At 31.4% G+C, this 17,952-nt stretch overlaps 1 protein-coding gene across 1 annotated transcript; it reads right to left on the bottom strand.

Annotated features, from left to right (window-relative positions):
• Positions 1–12,707: 12,707 nt before the first annotated feature.
• LOC133689902 (probable mediator of RNA polymerase II transcription subunit 26b) lies at positions 12,708–16,483 on the bottom strand. The gene is made up of 9 exons (XM_062110007.1): positions 15,380–16,483; positions 15,101–15,169; positions 14,907–14,989; positions 14,442–14,494; positions 14,207–14,331; positions 14,069–14,096; positions 13,643–13,953; positions 13,478–13,568; positions 12,708–13,214 (listed from the first exon to the last, which is right to left on the bottom strand). Exons 1-9 carry the CDS (start codon positions 15,923–15,925, stop codon positions 13,081–13,083), a joined length of 1,440 nt encoding a protein of 479 aa, XP_061965991.1. The 5' UTR covers positions 15,926–16,483; the 3' UTR covers positions 12,708–13,080.
• Positions 16,484–17,952: the final 1,469 nt, after the last annotated feature.

Genomic DNA, 17,952 nt, shown 5'->3' with positions numbered 1-17,952 from the left:
TCTTCATGTTGATTTCAATTATCTCTCCACCCCAAATTCTCTGGTTGTTCTTGGCTTGTTAAAAATTGCTGTGGCCTTCGCTAATGAAATTTTGAGCTACTTTGGTCGTGTTGCACTGTGATGGTGTTTGTTTTCGTGGTTGGATTGTGTTTATGATTTTTATTTTTATTATTTGTTTTAAATTATTATTATTAGTATTATTATTATTTTTCTTTGTGTTTTTGAATTGGTATGCTGTGTAAAAAATAAATTGAAGTATTTTCTTAAAAAGAGCTGTCTCACACCACTACTACGTATTCTCTACTTCCCCCCCATCTAAACCCTTTCGTTAAAGGATCGTTCCAGCTTTGGTGGGAATGGGTCTCGGGTACAGGTACCGACCTGCACACCTCTGGAAGTTACAGGGTTATTTGGCTACTTTTGCCAAGTTTCTTGGAAAGAGTGTCTCGCACCACTGGTATTTTCTACTTCCCACTAACCTGTTCTCTTTTTGTTGAAGGTGGTTCAAGTTATGGTGAATACTCTTCGTGCTCGATTAAACATATTTAGATGACAATAATATAAGATAATTTGGGTTAAATTAACTAAAACATGATTTGGAATATAAGACGAAAGAAATGTAAGTTCAAGGTTTAATAATCTAAAATCAAAGATAAAAACAAAGATAATTTTAAAAATATAATAATAAAAAATATAACATGAGTAGATTTAGGGTATTTTTATTAACTCACAATCCAATTTGTGATTTCATGAAATGATGATTATTTTTTTTTCAAAAGGATCTGGTTAAAAAAAAACCAAGGTTTAATAAAAAATATTCTAAATCAATTTGAGTTAACTTTATTAACCTGCTTTTAGAATAATCAAACAAAAAAAAATGAAAATGAAAAAACTCAAGGCAAATAATTTAATATAAAATGATGAAATTAAAAAATATATATAAAAATCAAGGAAAAAAATTAAGTTAACTGAGTTAATTTAACTAACATGCCATCCACTACTTGAGACCGAGATAAAAAAAAATAGACTTATAAAAATAATCAAGGTAAGTAAAATACAAATATTGTGAAAGAAAATGCAAGTTTTAGCTTGACTACCTTGCTGTTAAAATAATAAAATAAAAAGATAAATGAAAAAAACAACAAAAGAAGTGCCAAATAACTTAACCAAAAAAAAATACAACAAACAATGAAGTAATAAATAATTGAGTTAAGGAAGATTATATTTTAAGGGTATTTAAATAATTGAGTTATACCAAAAAAATGAAAAACTTGAAAAGCTCTTAAAACTAAGAAAAAGTTTTTTTCTTAGGATTATTTAGTAATTACATTGTAAATAAAAATATAAAAATACCGCTTAAACCTCTTTTTTATTATAATTATTAATAGGTTCTATTAAAAAGACTTTTGTACTCCTAAACGTAAGCTTGCTCACCAATAATAAAGTCATTAAATATGCAAATACACATTGAATATCCAATCTTTTTAGTATAGAGTATAATATAATAATGGTCTCCAGTGCATGTACCATTTTGTTGTGGGCCCTTGGAGTTTTTCCATAAGAGTATGGGTTGGGTTATCTGGGCCCGGAATCCCATTTGGTTACATTAGGCCCATTTATTTATTTTTGCTGGCTCATGATTTCAATTTCCCCATGACAAGAGGTTTCCTTCCTTGAGCATTCAGCAATCAATGGAGGACCTTAGACTAGAAGCTATCGCCATGTATAATCGAGCATAAACCAAGCAAAATCAAATTCTATGATATTTATTTGAAATTAAGACAACTTCATAAAAAATAAATAAATAGAAACAATTTATAAATATAAAATCAATATCAAATAAATATAAATATTAAATAATAAAAAAAAGAAAAAGAAGAAGAAGTCACCTCCTTCGATATCCATATCAACAGTGAAGTGGGGTAAAGAAATCGAAGTTCTTTAATGCGTAAGGTTACTACATGGAATATTTTTTGTCCATTTTTGTTTTAATTAAACAAGTAAAAACTTCATCCTTTTTGTATGTCTTTTGCCGGATATTTAAGTTCAATATATAACTCGATTGATTTGATGCATGAACTTACACGCCCACCTTGCTTGCTTTAATGGGTTTCACGTTCATCATCGTGGCACCCTCAGTTTTGTAGTGGCTCTGTGACAGAAGTCCAGGCCTTAGATATCAATGCCCCTTTTGCAACTTAAATTTCTCCTTTCTGAAAGGGAAATGACTTCTTCTGCATACTGTATGGTGCGGTAAAGTGGACAGTACAGAAAAAGAAAAGAAAAAAGTAAATGGAATAATCGAAGAAGTTTGACTCGGAGCATTTCAGTGCGGCACTCTTGTTTTTCAATGATTTTAATATCCTGATATTAAAATAAAAAATACTATGCATTATATGATCAAATACGCAACCTCAACCTTATCCACATATTTTTTTAAAGAAATCAAATGCCATGAACTCAGCCGAGTTCAGCCCAACCCAATTATGAACTCAGATGAAGAGCGTCCTGAGAGCTACAAGAGTAGTAAAACACATCAATCACTATTACATTTAAACAGGGTATATATAATATTGTAGAGTTTGCTTTCAGTTTGGTTAGAAACAATGAGCTGTCGAAGGGCGCAGGAATATGACCTCTTGAGTTGCTATCAATGGAGTCTTGGCTTCACCATCAGCATGGTGGTGGAAAACTTTAATACAAATCTTGTCATTGAACCGTAAACAAGACTTGGAAAGGGACTGATTTGAACTGCCAGTAAACTCAATTCCATTCCCTCTCTCCCTCTCTTCTTTGGCCTTGATAAGAGCTTAGTTTAAGACTCTAGGCAATTTAATAGTAGTTATCAAATTTGAGAAATTCAAAATTTAAAATATGATTCAAGTCGTATTTTAAATTTTGAATCAGAAAAGATATTGATATAATAAAACTTTATTATTTTTTTATTGACCTGATTGACCTAATCAAACCTGACATAAATCTAGTCGGATCGACTATAAAAAAATTAAAAATATAAAACAATATCATTTTCATAATACTAATTGACCCACAATCAAAAATTTTGATGACCCATGAGCTGATTCAATTATCCAACTCCCTTTCCTAGTTGGTGCCATCTTAGTGCCAAGATTATTTTTCTGACTTGTGGCCATATAATGGTAGTTAGGTTGGTTCATTAACCCCCAAGAACCGAGGAGAGCCACGAAATGGAACTCCATAGAATCGTGGAAGGTGAGATTACTTCGTCCTTAATCAAGATTATTTCAATATCTTGCTTGGTCACAAATCAACACCACTTACGGATTACCTAATGTGAGAAACACATGCCTTTCAAGGTTTTAATTCCAAGCTATAAACATACGACAAGTTTCTTGTTAAGGAAAAAACTTGCTATGAATGGAACTCTGGGAGTGAATTGCCAATAACCATGGAATTCCATACTAGTGGACATTAACGTTTAAGATGGAAACTAGTTTTTATTTAGTTCATGAAATTTAAAGTCTTGATTTGATAATATTCTCCTAAACAATGGATCATGATCAAGACGCACTTTGCTTCCTTTTAAGTATCTATTTTTTTTTTATTAATGTGGATGTTCGAGTTAGTTTGTTTATATCTTGACTAATTTTCTAGATTTTTTTATTAACGTGGATGTTCAAGTCAGTTTGTGTGTATCTTGACTAATCTTATAAATCCTGAAATTAAGAATCATGTAAGCCTCAACTTTTACTGCCGAAAGAGATGTAAAATAAGTATTCTTTACTCTATAATTCCTAATTATGAATAGTCCAAGAATTTTCTTGACCGGAAGACGAAACCCAAAATATATTACATAAAAAAAGGTATATGAATTCCTCCTCTTGTCCCTTGATTCTTCTGTTTAGAAGTTCTTTGACAAAAAACAAGCGCAATCCCTTTCCTTTTGAGTTTATTAAACCCAATCCGAAAGTAGAATTAATGTAAAGTCAGAGTCATGAGTTGAGTTTAATATGTTAAATTAAGTTTTTCAAGTCAATATTTTATAATATTTTATAATGATTTTAATCAGGTTAATTGAATCAAATTAAATTTTCAATTGAGTTACACAAGATTAATTTTCAAATAATCTTTTTAAAATTAGTCAGACCAGGTCTTGAGCTAGCTGGATAGATGGAAAGAGTCATTTTGATGAGCTGCCAACCATATATTCTTCACGAGTGAGAGTTTATTAAGACATAATCAAATGCCTAACTTGCAATACAAACGTGAGAAACGACACGTATAAATTTCTGCCTAATTTTAGATGATTAAAACGGTATTACTTGTATGATTAGAAGAGGAAACCATGTGATTAGGCAGTGCCTTTTGGTTTTAATTATCCTTAGGGTTTGGTGGCCAAGGATAAGGCCATACAGCAATCAATCCCTTATCCATGGCCATATAATTTTTTATGATCAAGGCAAGCGCTAGCTAGAAATTAGGTCAAGCTACTGAAATCTGTTGCCCTCATTCATCACCAAAATGGAATGGAAAGAGACTTTCTTTCTCCGTAGGGACAATGGCATGCATTGCAACGCCATTATGTTCTAGTTTTGACCTTTTTTTTTGTTTTCCAGTGGGAAAAGAAGTACCATGCCTTCACACATGGCTGCCATCCAGTTGTTGGGGGAGACAGGGAGGAGATTATTGGCATTTTGAAAACCTATTTTTAATAATTGTGGCCCTTTGATCGACAATTTAAAGAAGAAATAATTAGTTAGGGTTTGTTCTTTAGTCGAGATAATTCTTAAATTCAAGGGCTCAACGAGGAAAAGAATAGGCCAGCAAATCTTATGGTGCCCACAAACTGGGTCTCTTTGGATTTCTGGAAATATAGAGATGGAAAAGGAGTATTTCAAGTTTATCTCCATCCTTTTTTTATTTTATTCTCACCTAACCTCATCCTGACTTTTTATTACTATTTCAAAAATATTAATTATATTTGGAAAATATTGATTCAATTGGGATTTTTTATATAGTTAGATATAATAAATCTCAAAAGAGATAATGATAGACAGAAAAAAAAAGAGAGTAAATAGCACATGAAAATGATCTAATTTCCCCTTTTTTTTTTGAACAATTAAGATGTTTTATTCATTTTTAATTTTTCTTTTTAAATTAATTATACTCCTGCTTGACTTTTTATATTATCAGTTTATTTTTTTTTATAAAAAAACTTTTGTTAAATTAGAAAAAGACATTATCTTTTCCTTAATAAAACCCATAGAAATGTACTTGAAACTTGACCATTTATCCAACCAAGAAACAGAAAATCTTACTCTACTTGAAGACAAGAGCCAACGTCTACCAAGATTTGATCATCCCTTGAACAACAGAAAATCTAACCCTAAAAATACTCCAAGAAAGTTGAAAAGGGGACAGGGTCACCGAGAGAGAGGGAGCAAGATCAGTTTTTAGGGTTTTTATGTGCATTTTATGGGAAATGTTGCGTTGAGCCAGCATGGACAATTGCCCTGCCAAAAACCTGACTTTGCCCCCACTTTTGCACAAGTTTTTGAGAAAAAATTAAAACAGTAGTGTTTTGATTTCCATCTGTTTTAAATCTTGCAACTAATTACTGTTTGTAGTTGATTGATTATCCTAACACTTTCTCCAATCACATTTTCTGCAGAATTTTTACCTTTATACTCAAACATTGAATTTGAGTAACATTCAACTTCATCAGAACATACAGACATAGGCAGTTGAAATCTAAAAAACTAAAAAATCTGAATTTAAATGCTGTAGTTGATTGACCCTTTCTTTCTCGCTATAACAGGGCTTGTTTTTAATTTTTAATCGGATTATGGACTCCAGGGAAAAGAAGGGAGAAAAAACTAATAATTCCTTGAAGCAAGGATTGTTCGTGTGGAAAGTGGGCTAGAGCTAACCCTTAAAGGTAGGTGAAAAACGTGAGCAATGTGTGTCAAATGATGAGGACTCACAGAGATAACTTCAGTTTCAGACTTTCACAAGACAGGAAACTCCAATAAAAAAACAGGAACAAGAAGTGTTGTTAGTTAAAGCTTTGGTCTAAAGCCTTGTTCGTTTAGAAAGTCAAAAGGGAAAAAGAGAGATGGAAATCCTCAAACAGCAAGAGGCAATTGTATAGACCTAACTAGCCTATCTTGCTTGCCATTCCATTTGCTTGTCCTTTGGGTGCAATATAAGCAACAACAACTCTTGCTCGCTTACACAAAGATTGTGTTTAGCAGTGCCGTGCAACGGAAATAATACACTGTTTTATCAAACAGGTCTCTGATTGTATTCATTGTTGAAATCTTTTTACTCTAATTACTTTTCAGAAAAAAATAATCGATGAAATTTCCCAACAGAATATTAGATTTACATTTCTATAATGGGATTTATCAAATATGATTTTTTTCTCTTACTCTTGAATTTTTTTTTTTTGAAGTAATAAAACTTAAAGGTTGTTGTCTAGTTTTGATGGCCTGGGCATGTATCTAGATTTCTAGCTAGACCAGCCCCAGGTCTAGAGAGAAGGCCACGAAAGGGCAAAGTCGCAGAGGCAGACAAAAGCACAAGGGAAATGCCAGAAAAGAAGGTATGTATGTGGCGCAGAATACTACCTATCTTTTCATTTATTACTGCCACTGTTCGTGGGGTCATTCTCAGAATGACGGGACTTTGGAGGAGGATGCCATGTCTTATGTCAGCTTCACACTCCAAATTCATCTCCAAAATCCAAAAATGCCTAAAAATTTGAGACAGAGAGAAAAAGGAAAGAAAAAGATTACTGGATTTCTTGTTAATCTATCTGTTGTTTTAGTTAATTTTTTAAAATTGTTGATTCTTGCACGGCCGGATTAACCTATTCATCCACTGATGATTTGAGCTTGATCAAGTTAATGTCAAAATTATTTAATTTAAAACTTGATCCAAATAGGCTCTGATTTATGAAATGAATCTATCAAGACAAGTTGAGTTTAATAATTGTGCTCCCCATGCTTGAAAAAGAAACCCACCATACCATCTTTCTCCCAACAACCTCCTCTTCAAGCTGACTACAGGGGATGGCCAATGAAGAACTGGAGTGGTTAAATTGTCAGGGCATAGAAGTACGAGTGAAAGTGTCTATATTCAGATGAACAATTTATGAATATCATTAACAGTTCTTCTTCTAGCGGTCAATGATTTTTCAAACATTTGTGTATAAAAATAGATAAGTTCTGCAAATTACTCTTCGAATGAACTTTTTTTTATAATCGAATGAATACTTATTCTGTTCTCATCTTAATGACTTGTACAAAATTAAATCCACTCCTTTTAGAATCCTTTTCTTCTTCTTCTTCTTTTTGTATCTAAAAAATGATGAGATCAAATCTAAGTGAATATGAAAAAAGGCACCCTTTTTTATTTACATATAACAAGTGGGTTGTTGTTATCCATCTTGAGAACACACATAAATAAAAAAAATACAAAAAAATACAAAAATATTGAAAGAAAATCAAGAAAATATATCAGTTAGAAGAATATACCAAAATGCACAGGAAATTACTGAAGATTGGTTGAACAAGATCAAAATATACAAGATTGAAAAATTTAATAGTGTATTTTCAACTGGTGAAGGCTTTATTGGCAAAGGAAAATTCAATTTGAGGAGGAAAAATCAAAATTAAATGTTCAAGGACTCAATTGGAATTTTTCAAGGTTTAATTGAATTTATTAAGGGCTTAGTTGCAATAAAAAATAATTTTTGAAGTCAATTTAAGCTTTAATTGGAAGAAATTAAAGTGTGGGGGTCGAATTGCAATTTTTAAAAGTTAATTTGATCAAATCATGGGCTTAATTGCATAAATATTGAAGTTTGATGGGCAATTAGAAACTTGATTGAAAAAATTCAAAACCAAGAGCCAAACTAGAAAATACACGTGAATATAGAGGCTAGAATCTACCAAATCAGGGGCCAAATTAAAAAGATTGAAAGTTTATTGATTAATTAAAGGTTAAAATACATAAATTCAGAACCAATGACTAAAATGAAAAGGGCGGTCCACGTTGCGGCTGACAATTGAGTTTGACGGGGGTGAAATTACATGAAATTAAAAGTTTGGAGGCCATATGGGTGCAATTAAAAACAATTGAAAGAACAATGACTCAATTAAAATTTGCCAAATCCCAAATTAAAAATCCTCAACGACGAGTCTTTTAGATTTAATGAAGAGAAAGTGAGTGACTCGTCGTTCGGTTGACTGACCTATGTTTTGACAGTTTTGGTTGATCGAGTTGATAACTTCAAACGAATAAATGTGGAGTTACAACCTTTAAATTGAGCAATGTTGGATCCAAATGAAATGTGTGCATCCCCTATCAATTTCAGGTGGTCTCAGGTGATGATGACATCATAATTTCTCCAACGAGGCCTTGAAAATAGGCAACTTAGTCAATCATGACTAAAACACAATTGTGCAAGAATTGAAATTCTTTTCGTATGTTCACACACAAAGGCTTCTCAATGGATTCTTATTAATGGTTTACAACATTTTCCTCAAGATCAAGAGGTTATAAATGGATTCGAAACCTCCTAAAACTCTAGAAAAACCTTATAAATACCTCATCATGATCTAAAGAGAGAAGAGGGTGAATAAAAGAAAAAGAAAAAGGTAAGATAAGATAAGAAAAAGAAGAGAAATATCAATAAGAAATGTAAGTGTATAGGTTTAAAAGTCTAAACAAAAGTTTTCTTAAGCTTTGCAAGTTTGTAAAAGGCAAATTTTTTCAAAGAAAAGCCAAATAAGAGTAGTTGTTTTAAAATACATTGTTGATCCAAAAGTAGATTATTTGTGGCATGTTTTTGTTTGTTTTGTTTTATATTTATGTTTACAAAGATAGAAAAGAGGTTTAAAATGCTTAACTAGTAATGTTGTATTCACTTTTTAATGTTGTGTTTTTTATTTAATGATGTTCTTTTGAAGCATTTTTATGTTTTTGATATTTTAAAGTTGTTTATATATATATATAAACTTAAACAACAACTTATATAATGTTGTTTTAATTTTTGTTTAGCTTGAGTTATACATGTTAAAGTAAAGGTGTTTATCCTAGATTTGTTAGGCCTGTTTATGCATAAAATGGATTCAAAAAATCAATTTTGAATTCATGTTGCTTGAACAAGTGAGCTGTTTTAGGTTGGTAGTTTTTGGATTTACTACCTCATGCTTGATTTTGATGTTTTGATGTTTTTGTTAGTTTTTTGAATTTAAACATGTTTGTGTATGATATTGTGACTTGGACCTATTTTAGGTAATTTTATTTCAAGAAAAAAATAAGTTTTTGCTAAATAGAGCCTGAAAAAACAAGAATGTTTTTTTTTTCTTGTATATGGTAAAAAATCCTAAAATTATTTGAGCATCTTTTTTCAAAGAAAATTTAAAATACTTTAGCATGTTTTGTTTTAAAAAATATTGCATGGATTTTACAATAATTTTGTAAAATTCCAAAGGATTCTGGTTTATATTTAAAAATTATTTTTGGCAAGACAATATTATTAACTTTTAATGTAAGGATAAAAAGTCTAAAAGGGGTTAGTATCTAAAATGTTATTAGGGATGATAATTATATATTCTTTTAATTCAAGTATAAAAAATCCTAAAAAGAGTTATATCCAAAATATTATTAGGGATGATAATTTTATTACTCACTTTAATATAAGGATAAAAAAATTATATAAGGTTAATATCCAAAATATTATTGTGAATAATAAAACTCATTTACGTCTAATATAAGGATAAAATATGTAAGAAATTTTATCTGAAATATTATTTATTATAACGCTGTAGCAAAAATTCCAGTTTTACCTTGAAAGAAACCTCAATGATAATTGATGATATTTCACTTTGTCAGACCGAGTTCTTGACCTAGAAAACCAAATTTTGTTCATCATAGCAAACCTGTCATAGTAAGACGGTAGAAATAGACATCATCAGACCATAGCAAACAATAAAAAACAATGCAGGTTACTTCAAGTAAGGCGTATTAGAGGTGTTAATATATTTTCTTTACATAACCAATCACTTGCCTACAATCTATGAAAAAATCAATTAGGGGTTTCTAGTAACCGTATTAATAGGTGGTGACTCTCCAACTAACCAAAAGACCTTCCAAACATTGTCCGAAAAGAGTCATCACAACATCACGTTTTCGCAACAATGGTGTAACATGAGTGATGCTTTTAGAATATTTCTTAAGGCTCTGTTTAGTAACGTAGTTCAATATGTTTTTCAATTTTTTTTTGTCTGAAAAGGTATTAAATTGATTTTTTTAATATGTTTTTTGTATAGTTTTGATGTGTTAATATAAAAATATAATTTTAATATATTTTCAATTAATATTTTTATAAAAACGCATTGTTCCGCATTATCAAAAATATTCCAAAAGTTATTTAATACTTCCGATCAATCATAATATTTCCTTTTTTTCAAGATTTATTATAAACATTAAAGATATTATAGTATAAAATAACACTTGTTTAAGGCCATGTTTGTTTTCCGGAAAGTGGTTTTCGGGAAACCACTTTCCAAATTTTCCTGTGTTTGTTTTCCATTAGAAAAGTTAGTCAACGGAAAACACTTTCCAGTCAAAGAAAAATTTGGCTTGGTTTACAGAAAAGTGTTTTCCTGGAAAATTTGGACGGAAAACACTTTCTGAAAGTTGTGAAAAATTTAGAAATGTCATATTATTTGCTGATTATATCAATTTTGGTCCTCAAACTTTTGATAGCTATATATATTTTGTTTTAAATATTTATTTTTCAATTTCATCTCTTTGGCCATGTTTGTTTCCTGAAAAGTACTTTTCGGGAAACCACTTTCCAAACTTTCCTGTGTTTGTTTGCCATTAGAAAAATTGGTCAATGGAAAACACTTTCCGGTCAACGAAAAATTTGGTTTGGTTTCTAGGAAAGTGTTTTCCCTAAAATTTAAGTTTTATATTAACTTTGGTCCTCATTTTTATAATTGTTATTTGCTTTTCTCTTATCATTTTCTTATTGAATTTTTTTATCTATCAAATTTGGTCTTCATTCTTTTGATTTTTACTTATTTTATTTGAAATAATTTATGAAATGTTAATTATTATTATTTTAATTTCTTCATCTTTCATTTTAATTTTATTTTTTAGATTTGATCTCTATTAATTTGATTATTATTTATTTTATTTGAGATAATTTATGAAATTATATTTTTTTTCAATTTCATCCTCATTCAACTTTTTAATTTATAAGATTTGTTCCTCATTATTTTAATAAACTTGAGAAAATAAAACATTAACAAGTTATTTTTCAGCTCATTTTCCATGACATAACCAAACATTGCAAAGTGTTTTCCAACTTATTTTCCATTACACTACCAAATATCAGAAAATAATTCACTTTGCTGGAATTCACTTTCCAAGAGAAAATTACTTTCCAGCAAACAAACAGAGCCTAATATCTTTAATAAATGTCATTCATTTTTAACACAAATCAACAATAAATAAAATTTAATAAATACACTTAAATAACATGGAATCATTCACCTATTTATAGTACCATTTAGATACAATGCATTTGTCACATTGGCATGGATAGTCCTCAAACAAAATGCATTGCATTGAATTTTATTTTATTTTTACATTAATTCTAGTTTAACATCACTATCATGGTGAATACAACCCAAAATACATCCTCCTCAACTGTTTTTTAATTGATCAAAATTAGTACCAAATGCCAATTCATGAAGAAAAAAAAATCCCTTAAAATATCAACCAGAAGAATTATATACTTTGAAGAATAAATGATCACATATTCTTTACAGATAAAATTGTGGGAAAGTTCAGATTCTTGGTGAATAAAAATATAAAATATAGAAGAAAAGAAAGGTAGGGATTTCATGATGAGAAGAAAGTGGGGATATTCTTTAGCAGCAAGATGCTGTGCTGTGGGATAATGTGAGCTCAAATGGGGACCATCGTTGCCTCATTACCTATCAACAATCATCCTTTCCCATATCTTTCTTTTCTCTGTGCAATCAACCATTCATTACCTTTAGCTTTTGCGAATTGCAAAGATGAATTGCTGAGACCTCTCTGCTCAAAAGTTTTGAGTCTTTCCTTCAATAAAAGGTTTCAAGACAACAGTCATACTTTAGAAATTAAGAAAACTATAGAAGAAGACAATGTTTCTCTTGTCACATGCGCTTAGTGATTTTGGACAGGAATCATTCAGACATTTAACATGTAGCAATTTTTATATGTTGTCTCTGTAATGTAATAGTCATTGTCAAGGAATTTTGGTGTTCTTGGAATTGGTGCTAAATTTCTGGTCACCAGGCAACTAACCAACATTCAAACTCAAGGATTTGACCCTTTTTTTAATCTTTTTTCCCCTCAATTTTCTCGGCTTTCTTCTGTTGAGCTAATCACAAAGGGGAAATTTGAATCATTAAGCTGAAAAAGTCAAGCAGTTTTATTGTTATTTGCTTGAGTCAGATTACATTTAAGTGCAATTCCTACAAGAACATGGAGATTTGACCTTGTACAATGCCCTCAAGTAGTTTACAGTTGGTCTTTATGACATGCACTTATTCTGTGCAAACTCAAGTATACAATTTCAATGGTGTGAAGGTCTAATTGTGAGTTAAGATTAAAGGGAAAAAATGGTTTTTCAAGCGGTCAACAAAGGGGGGCAAGTATAATGTTGAGAAGCAGTCAATTGAAGTTGGCAGGTGCAAATCAAAGTTTTCTCTACAGATATGCATCCTGGTGCAAAGTCAAGAATTCAGACTGCATTACAAAACAACCCCCTACAGTCTCTATAACTGAATGTGTTAAGCATGAGATTAGAGTTTCAAAAGTTTGTTTCCCTGCAATCAAGAATGGCCACTCTTCAGTATGATTGACAACAGATCTCTTATTGTTTATCTTTGTAGATCAAACAACAGCAAGTCTGAGTTATTCGTGTTCTTCCGCTGACTTCCCAAATGGAAGATACTTGGAAAGACAATGACCGCTGACTTCCCGAATGGAAGATACTTGGAAAGACAATGAATGTGCATTCCGCTAAACTTAAAATGTTTGCCGCCTTCCATGTGCCCAATGCCGGTTTTGGTTCCCTGGTCTAATGGGTTGGTTTTTCTGAACATATCCCTGCTTAGGGAGATCATGCAGCTCCATTACCTGTATCGTTCTTTGCCTCTTGGCTGTGGAGAAAAAAAGAAAACAACTGTTAGAGATCATCTGCATATTCGAATTTGTACAGAAATTTATACAAGAGCATGCTTGAGTTACTTCATAATATCAAAAAGCACAACTTGGGACCAGTTTCATGCATCACCACATTTCATATCTGATTTTTTGTAAATTACTGAAAATCAATCTAAATAAATTACTACTAGTAACAATGATGCAGATTCAGATTTAAAGTAGAAATGCATAAAAAAAATCTCCATGCAAAGACACTAACCATTCTCAGCTTGTTGATACCGCTCCTGGAGTTTCCTTTTTGTGGCTTCAAGTTTCATCTGGACATCAACTTCATCTGAATTCTTCAATTTCTAGATGAACAATAGAGTGTCAGATTAAACTAGAGCGGTAGATTAAAAACTACAGCAATTCCTTTTATACTTACATCTTGCTGGCCAGTTGGAGGCTTTCTCTGGCTGGTAATCTTATCTGTTTTTCGAATTAACTGCAGTTCCTGATTCATCTTCTGCTCAACATTTTGCATTAGAGGTCTTCCAGGTCCAGAATTGGCATTTGAAGGCTTGCTTGCCTTTACAATAGCTTCTTGCCTCCTCATCTGTTGACTCTTGTTGTCCTTGGAAAGGACATTTGCTCCATTAGGAGTGTGCTGTTTCTGTTTTGCAAAATTTTGTTTCTCCACTGATGGTCTCTGTCCACTTTCACGGTTCTTGATGAATTCCCCACCGTTTCGAGGATCTGAAACAATATCCCCCATTCATAATCATGAATCTAAGAAGTGGGGAATTCAAATAAAGAACCGAATACCGAAAGCTCTCAAAGAGAGGAACAAAGGATAGCAAATTCAACTCACTTCCATCATCATCCATTCCATCAAAGAACTTCATGTAGTGCAGCAACAGGGACACACAAAATGTACAAACAGTTAGTCCCCAAACAGAATACCCCGAGTTATAATGTAAACATAAATCAAGATAAAAAAGAAACATACTTGTGAGAGCTCCATTGAAGTAGGTTGAGTAGCAAAGAAAGCTCCTTCATCCAAAGGAGGAGATGGAAGCCCTTCTTCTTCATCAACAACAGAGGGATTTACAGAATCGGGAGTACCTTCATCACCTAAAAATCCAAGCATAAAATCAGATGCCAGAGAGAGTTTTTTAATTGGGTTGGAAAGAATGGTAAAAGCATCTCTACCGATGACAGAGTGCTAGCAAACAAATGGGTACCTCTTATAGCATTTGCAGTACTATACCACTCGTCTACTAAAACTTTCCAGTCTCTGCAACCACATAAGAGAATTTAAATGTTATATAACTGAAAATAAACAAATAAAATTCAGTAGAGCATTCAAGAATCATAAACTAAATGACGTGCATGAATGAAGTCCAATGTCATCATTTATGGCACCTATACCCTATGTCTCCAGCAACAAGAAGTAAACTAATTTAGGCAGAGCTAGCATCTCAAAAAAGTGGCAATAACTCAGCAGTTCATTCTCGGTTCAGCAAAACTGGTGGAGAACTAGCAGAAATGAAAAGTCACCTCATAAACCAAGTTGAATATGATGCAGTCCTATGACATGGTCGAATTGCTAATTATTTAGCACATAGCAACAAACTACTACTACTACTACTTTGTTATCCATCAAGGCACAAAGAAGCTGTTGTACAACACAGGAAACAAGCACATACTCTATTAGAGTCCGTGCAAGATATCGAATCTGCTTTGATCCATGCTTCCGGAGGACATTGACAGCCTTTCCAATCTCAGTTGCCTGGTGAAAGACAAGCCCCATGAGTACAAAAACTCAAACTCGAGTAAAAGAATTCGTACTGCCAGACAAAATTAATCCAATTCAAAGACTAAAAGAAAGAACGAATCAAACCTTAAGAGTATCCACGGTCAAAGCCATCAGTCGAAGCTTCCTCAAAGATTCAAGCAACACGGAATCAGACTGTCATAAGAACAATCAAAGCACCACCAATCAGACGTCAGAAAACTCAAACACACAGAACAAAGTTTCAGTAATCTCCAACCAAACAACAACAATTCTAAAAAATCTCCAAACCCCATTTTAAAGGATCCATAAAACCAAATAATTTAACAATCCACTCACCCAAATAAGCTAAAAAAACCCAAATGCTGTTTAGATATAATAACATACCTCATCTTGGCTGTTATAAAGAATGTCTTTGATTCTCAAAACCTCATCAACAGTCTGAGAAACCTCTTCAATCTCATCAGTTAAAGCTTCAGCATCTCCATAACTAAAATTACAAACCAACTGATCATTCACATTCACTTCTCCATTATCAATATCATTATCTCTATTACTACTATTCACCTTGCTCCCTTTACTACCACCTCCCTCGTACTCAAACCCACCATCATCAATATCTATATCAACATCATCATCATCACCACCACCAACACCACCAGAATTATCACCATCCCTTCTCTTGCTACAGCAACCTCCATCATCACTCACACCTTCATCATGACCCGGCACCGCCAACTCAACCCGGTTACAGCCCGAACACTTTATCAATCTACAAGAAAACAAACGCTCTGCAATTCGATCTCTACGCAATTTAAACTCTTTAGGACAATCAGATGCTGCAACCAAGATTGCATGATCAATGATACCAAAAATATCAGAACTTGCTGTCCTGAAATAATTCCTCCAATAATCAAGTGACACAGATTTCATTGTAGCTCGATGACCCGAATCAAGAACCCGATTATATCAGTTTCTATACAAATTTGGCAATTCCCAGAAACAGAAAGTTAACATTCATTAGACTTTCATCACCAAAAAAACAAAAATCGATCTTTGGGATAAACCCAGAATTAAAAAAACAATCTTTTTTCCAAATCTGATCAATACAAGATTGAAAATCGATTGCTCACAAAAATAAATTTATTGTTTTTCCTTCTGGTTTCTGTTCTGTCTCGGTTACGCTAAAGATAGGATTTTGTGGACAAGTTGAAGATGGTGATCAAAACAGAATCGAAGTATCTAACAGAAACTAACGCGGGGTTTTGTTTTGTTTATGGTTTTTTGCTTTCTCGTTGCAAGGAGAGAAGAAAATTTTCATGAGAAAAAAAAAGTCCTGGAAAATTCGAGACTTTGTATGTAGTAGGAAATAAAAGAAAATAATTTCGAAATTTTGTTTCTTTCTCTCTCCCTTTCCTTCTGTTTGGTTTCCTCCACAAAATACCAGCAGATGCTGTGTGGTACAAGGCAGAGAGAGAGCTAACAAAACAAAAACAAAAGCAAAACCACTTTCCTTGAAACTGTTCTAAGTTTTTTTTTAATATTAGATAAAAAAAAACATAGAACGATAAATAAGAAAAGATAGAGAATGATTTTTATCTTTATTTTACTCTATACTTTAATTTATTTTCTTAATATTTTTTAAAAAAGAAACTTAAGAATTTTAATCTCTATCAAAATTTTCAAATCTACCCTCTTTTATTTGAGCAAAAATAATATAAAATGTAAAATCAAACAAGAATTGATTGGATTTATCCTTCTATCAAGATTTTTATCAAGAATTTAAGGTTTTTACTGAATAATATACATAAAAATATTTTTTTAAAATCTAAAATCATTTTTTTTTATGTTATTTTTTTAATTTATCAGATTTACTCGATAACTTACAAGACCTTGCTCAAGCTGGTTTTATCTATTTTAGATGTGATTTTATATTTTTAATTTTGTTCTCTTATAAAGGATCATTAAAAAAATAAAAGCAAACCCTTAAAGGCATAAAGAATATATAAAGGGTCATCATTCAAAGCTCTTTCTTTGTTGGAATAAAGATTGCAGAGTTTATTGACTCGGTTCCTTGCCGAGTCACCACGGCCGATAATCATCAAGTTCGAAAACGTGTCAAAAACCTTTTAGTTACCGTAAGAGTTGATAACTTAAGAAAACTCGGCGGCTCGGTTTTGTGGTAGAGTGAACAGTACACTGTCATGACTTTGAAACAGTTAGCCTGAACTCATCCGACAGATTAATTTGTAACCTAAATAATACAGGGTTTAGGTTAACTCGGATTTCAATAATAATAATAATAATAATAATAATAATAATAATAGGGTAAGAATTAATTCATTATAATATAGTTAAAAAATTGAGGTTGATAAGATGTGTCGTAGAAAACATGTCAAAACTTTTTTTTTAAATGTTTTTTATTAAAATAATAATATTTATTTTTTATAAAATAAAAAAAATTTAACTGAGTTAGTCAACTCCTAATTATCTAGTACCATTGTTAGATTTAAAAAATAGAAGAGTATTTAAAAATATGGTAAATATTATTTTTTAAAATGTTTTTTACTTGAAAATATATAAAAATAATATATATTTTTTATTTTTAAAAAATTTATTTTTGATATGAGTATATTATAATAATAACAAATATTAAAATAATAAATAAATTTTAAATAAAAATAAATAAATTTTATTTTTTTTCCTATTTGGACCGCGCTTCTACACTATTGTCATGAATGAAAAGAGTGAAGGGGTCAGATGTGTCATCAGCCTATTAGATTTATGGCTGTTATAGTTTTAATTGAGCTTTTTAATCTTTAATTTGATTGGCTGGCTTTTAGGTGGTTATTGACTTATGCAAAAGAGATTAGAAAATTAATTTTTTTTCTTGAATTATAAGTTTTAAATCAATTAACTTCTCGTAATTGTTTTTTTTTTAAAAACTCTTATTATCGCAA

This window comes from Populus nigra, chromosome 3 (assembly GCF_951802175.1).
Source record: "Populus nigra chromosome 3, ddPopNigr1.1, whole genome shotgun sequence".
Taxonomy (NCBI): Eukaryota; Viridiplantae; Streptophyta; class Magnoliopsida; order Malpighiales; family Salicaceae; genus Populus; species Populus nigra.
This window is presented reverse-complemented; position numbering and strand designations above follow the sequence as displayed.

Coding starts and splice junctions, on each gene's coding strand:
- LOC133689902 (XM_062110007.1), bottom strand. CDS start 15,925: ATGAAATCTGTGTCACTTGATTATTGGAGGAATTATTTCAGGACAGCA. Junction 13,954..14,068: donor TGGAATGGATGATGATGGAA/GTGAGTTGAATT, acceptor ATATTGTTTCAG/ATCCTCGAAACGGTGGGGAA. Junction 13,569..13,642: donor CTCCAACTGGCCAGCAAGAT/GTAAGTATAAAA, acceptor TTGTTCATCTAG/AAATTGAAGAATTCAGATGA.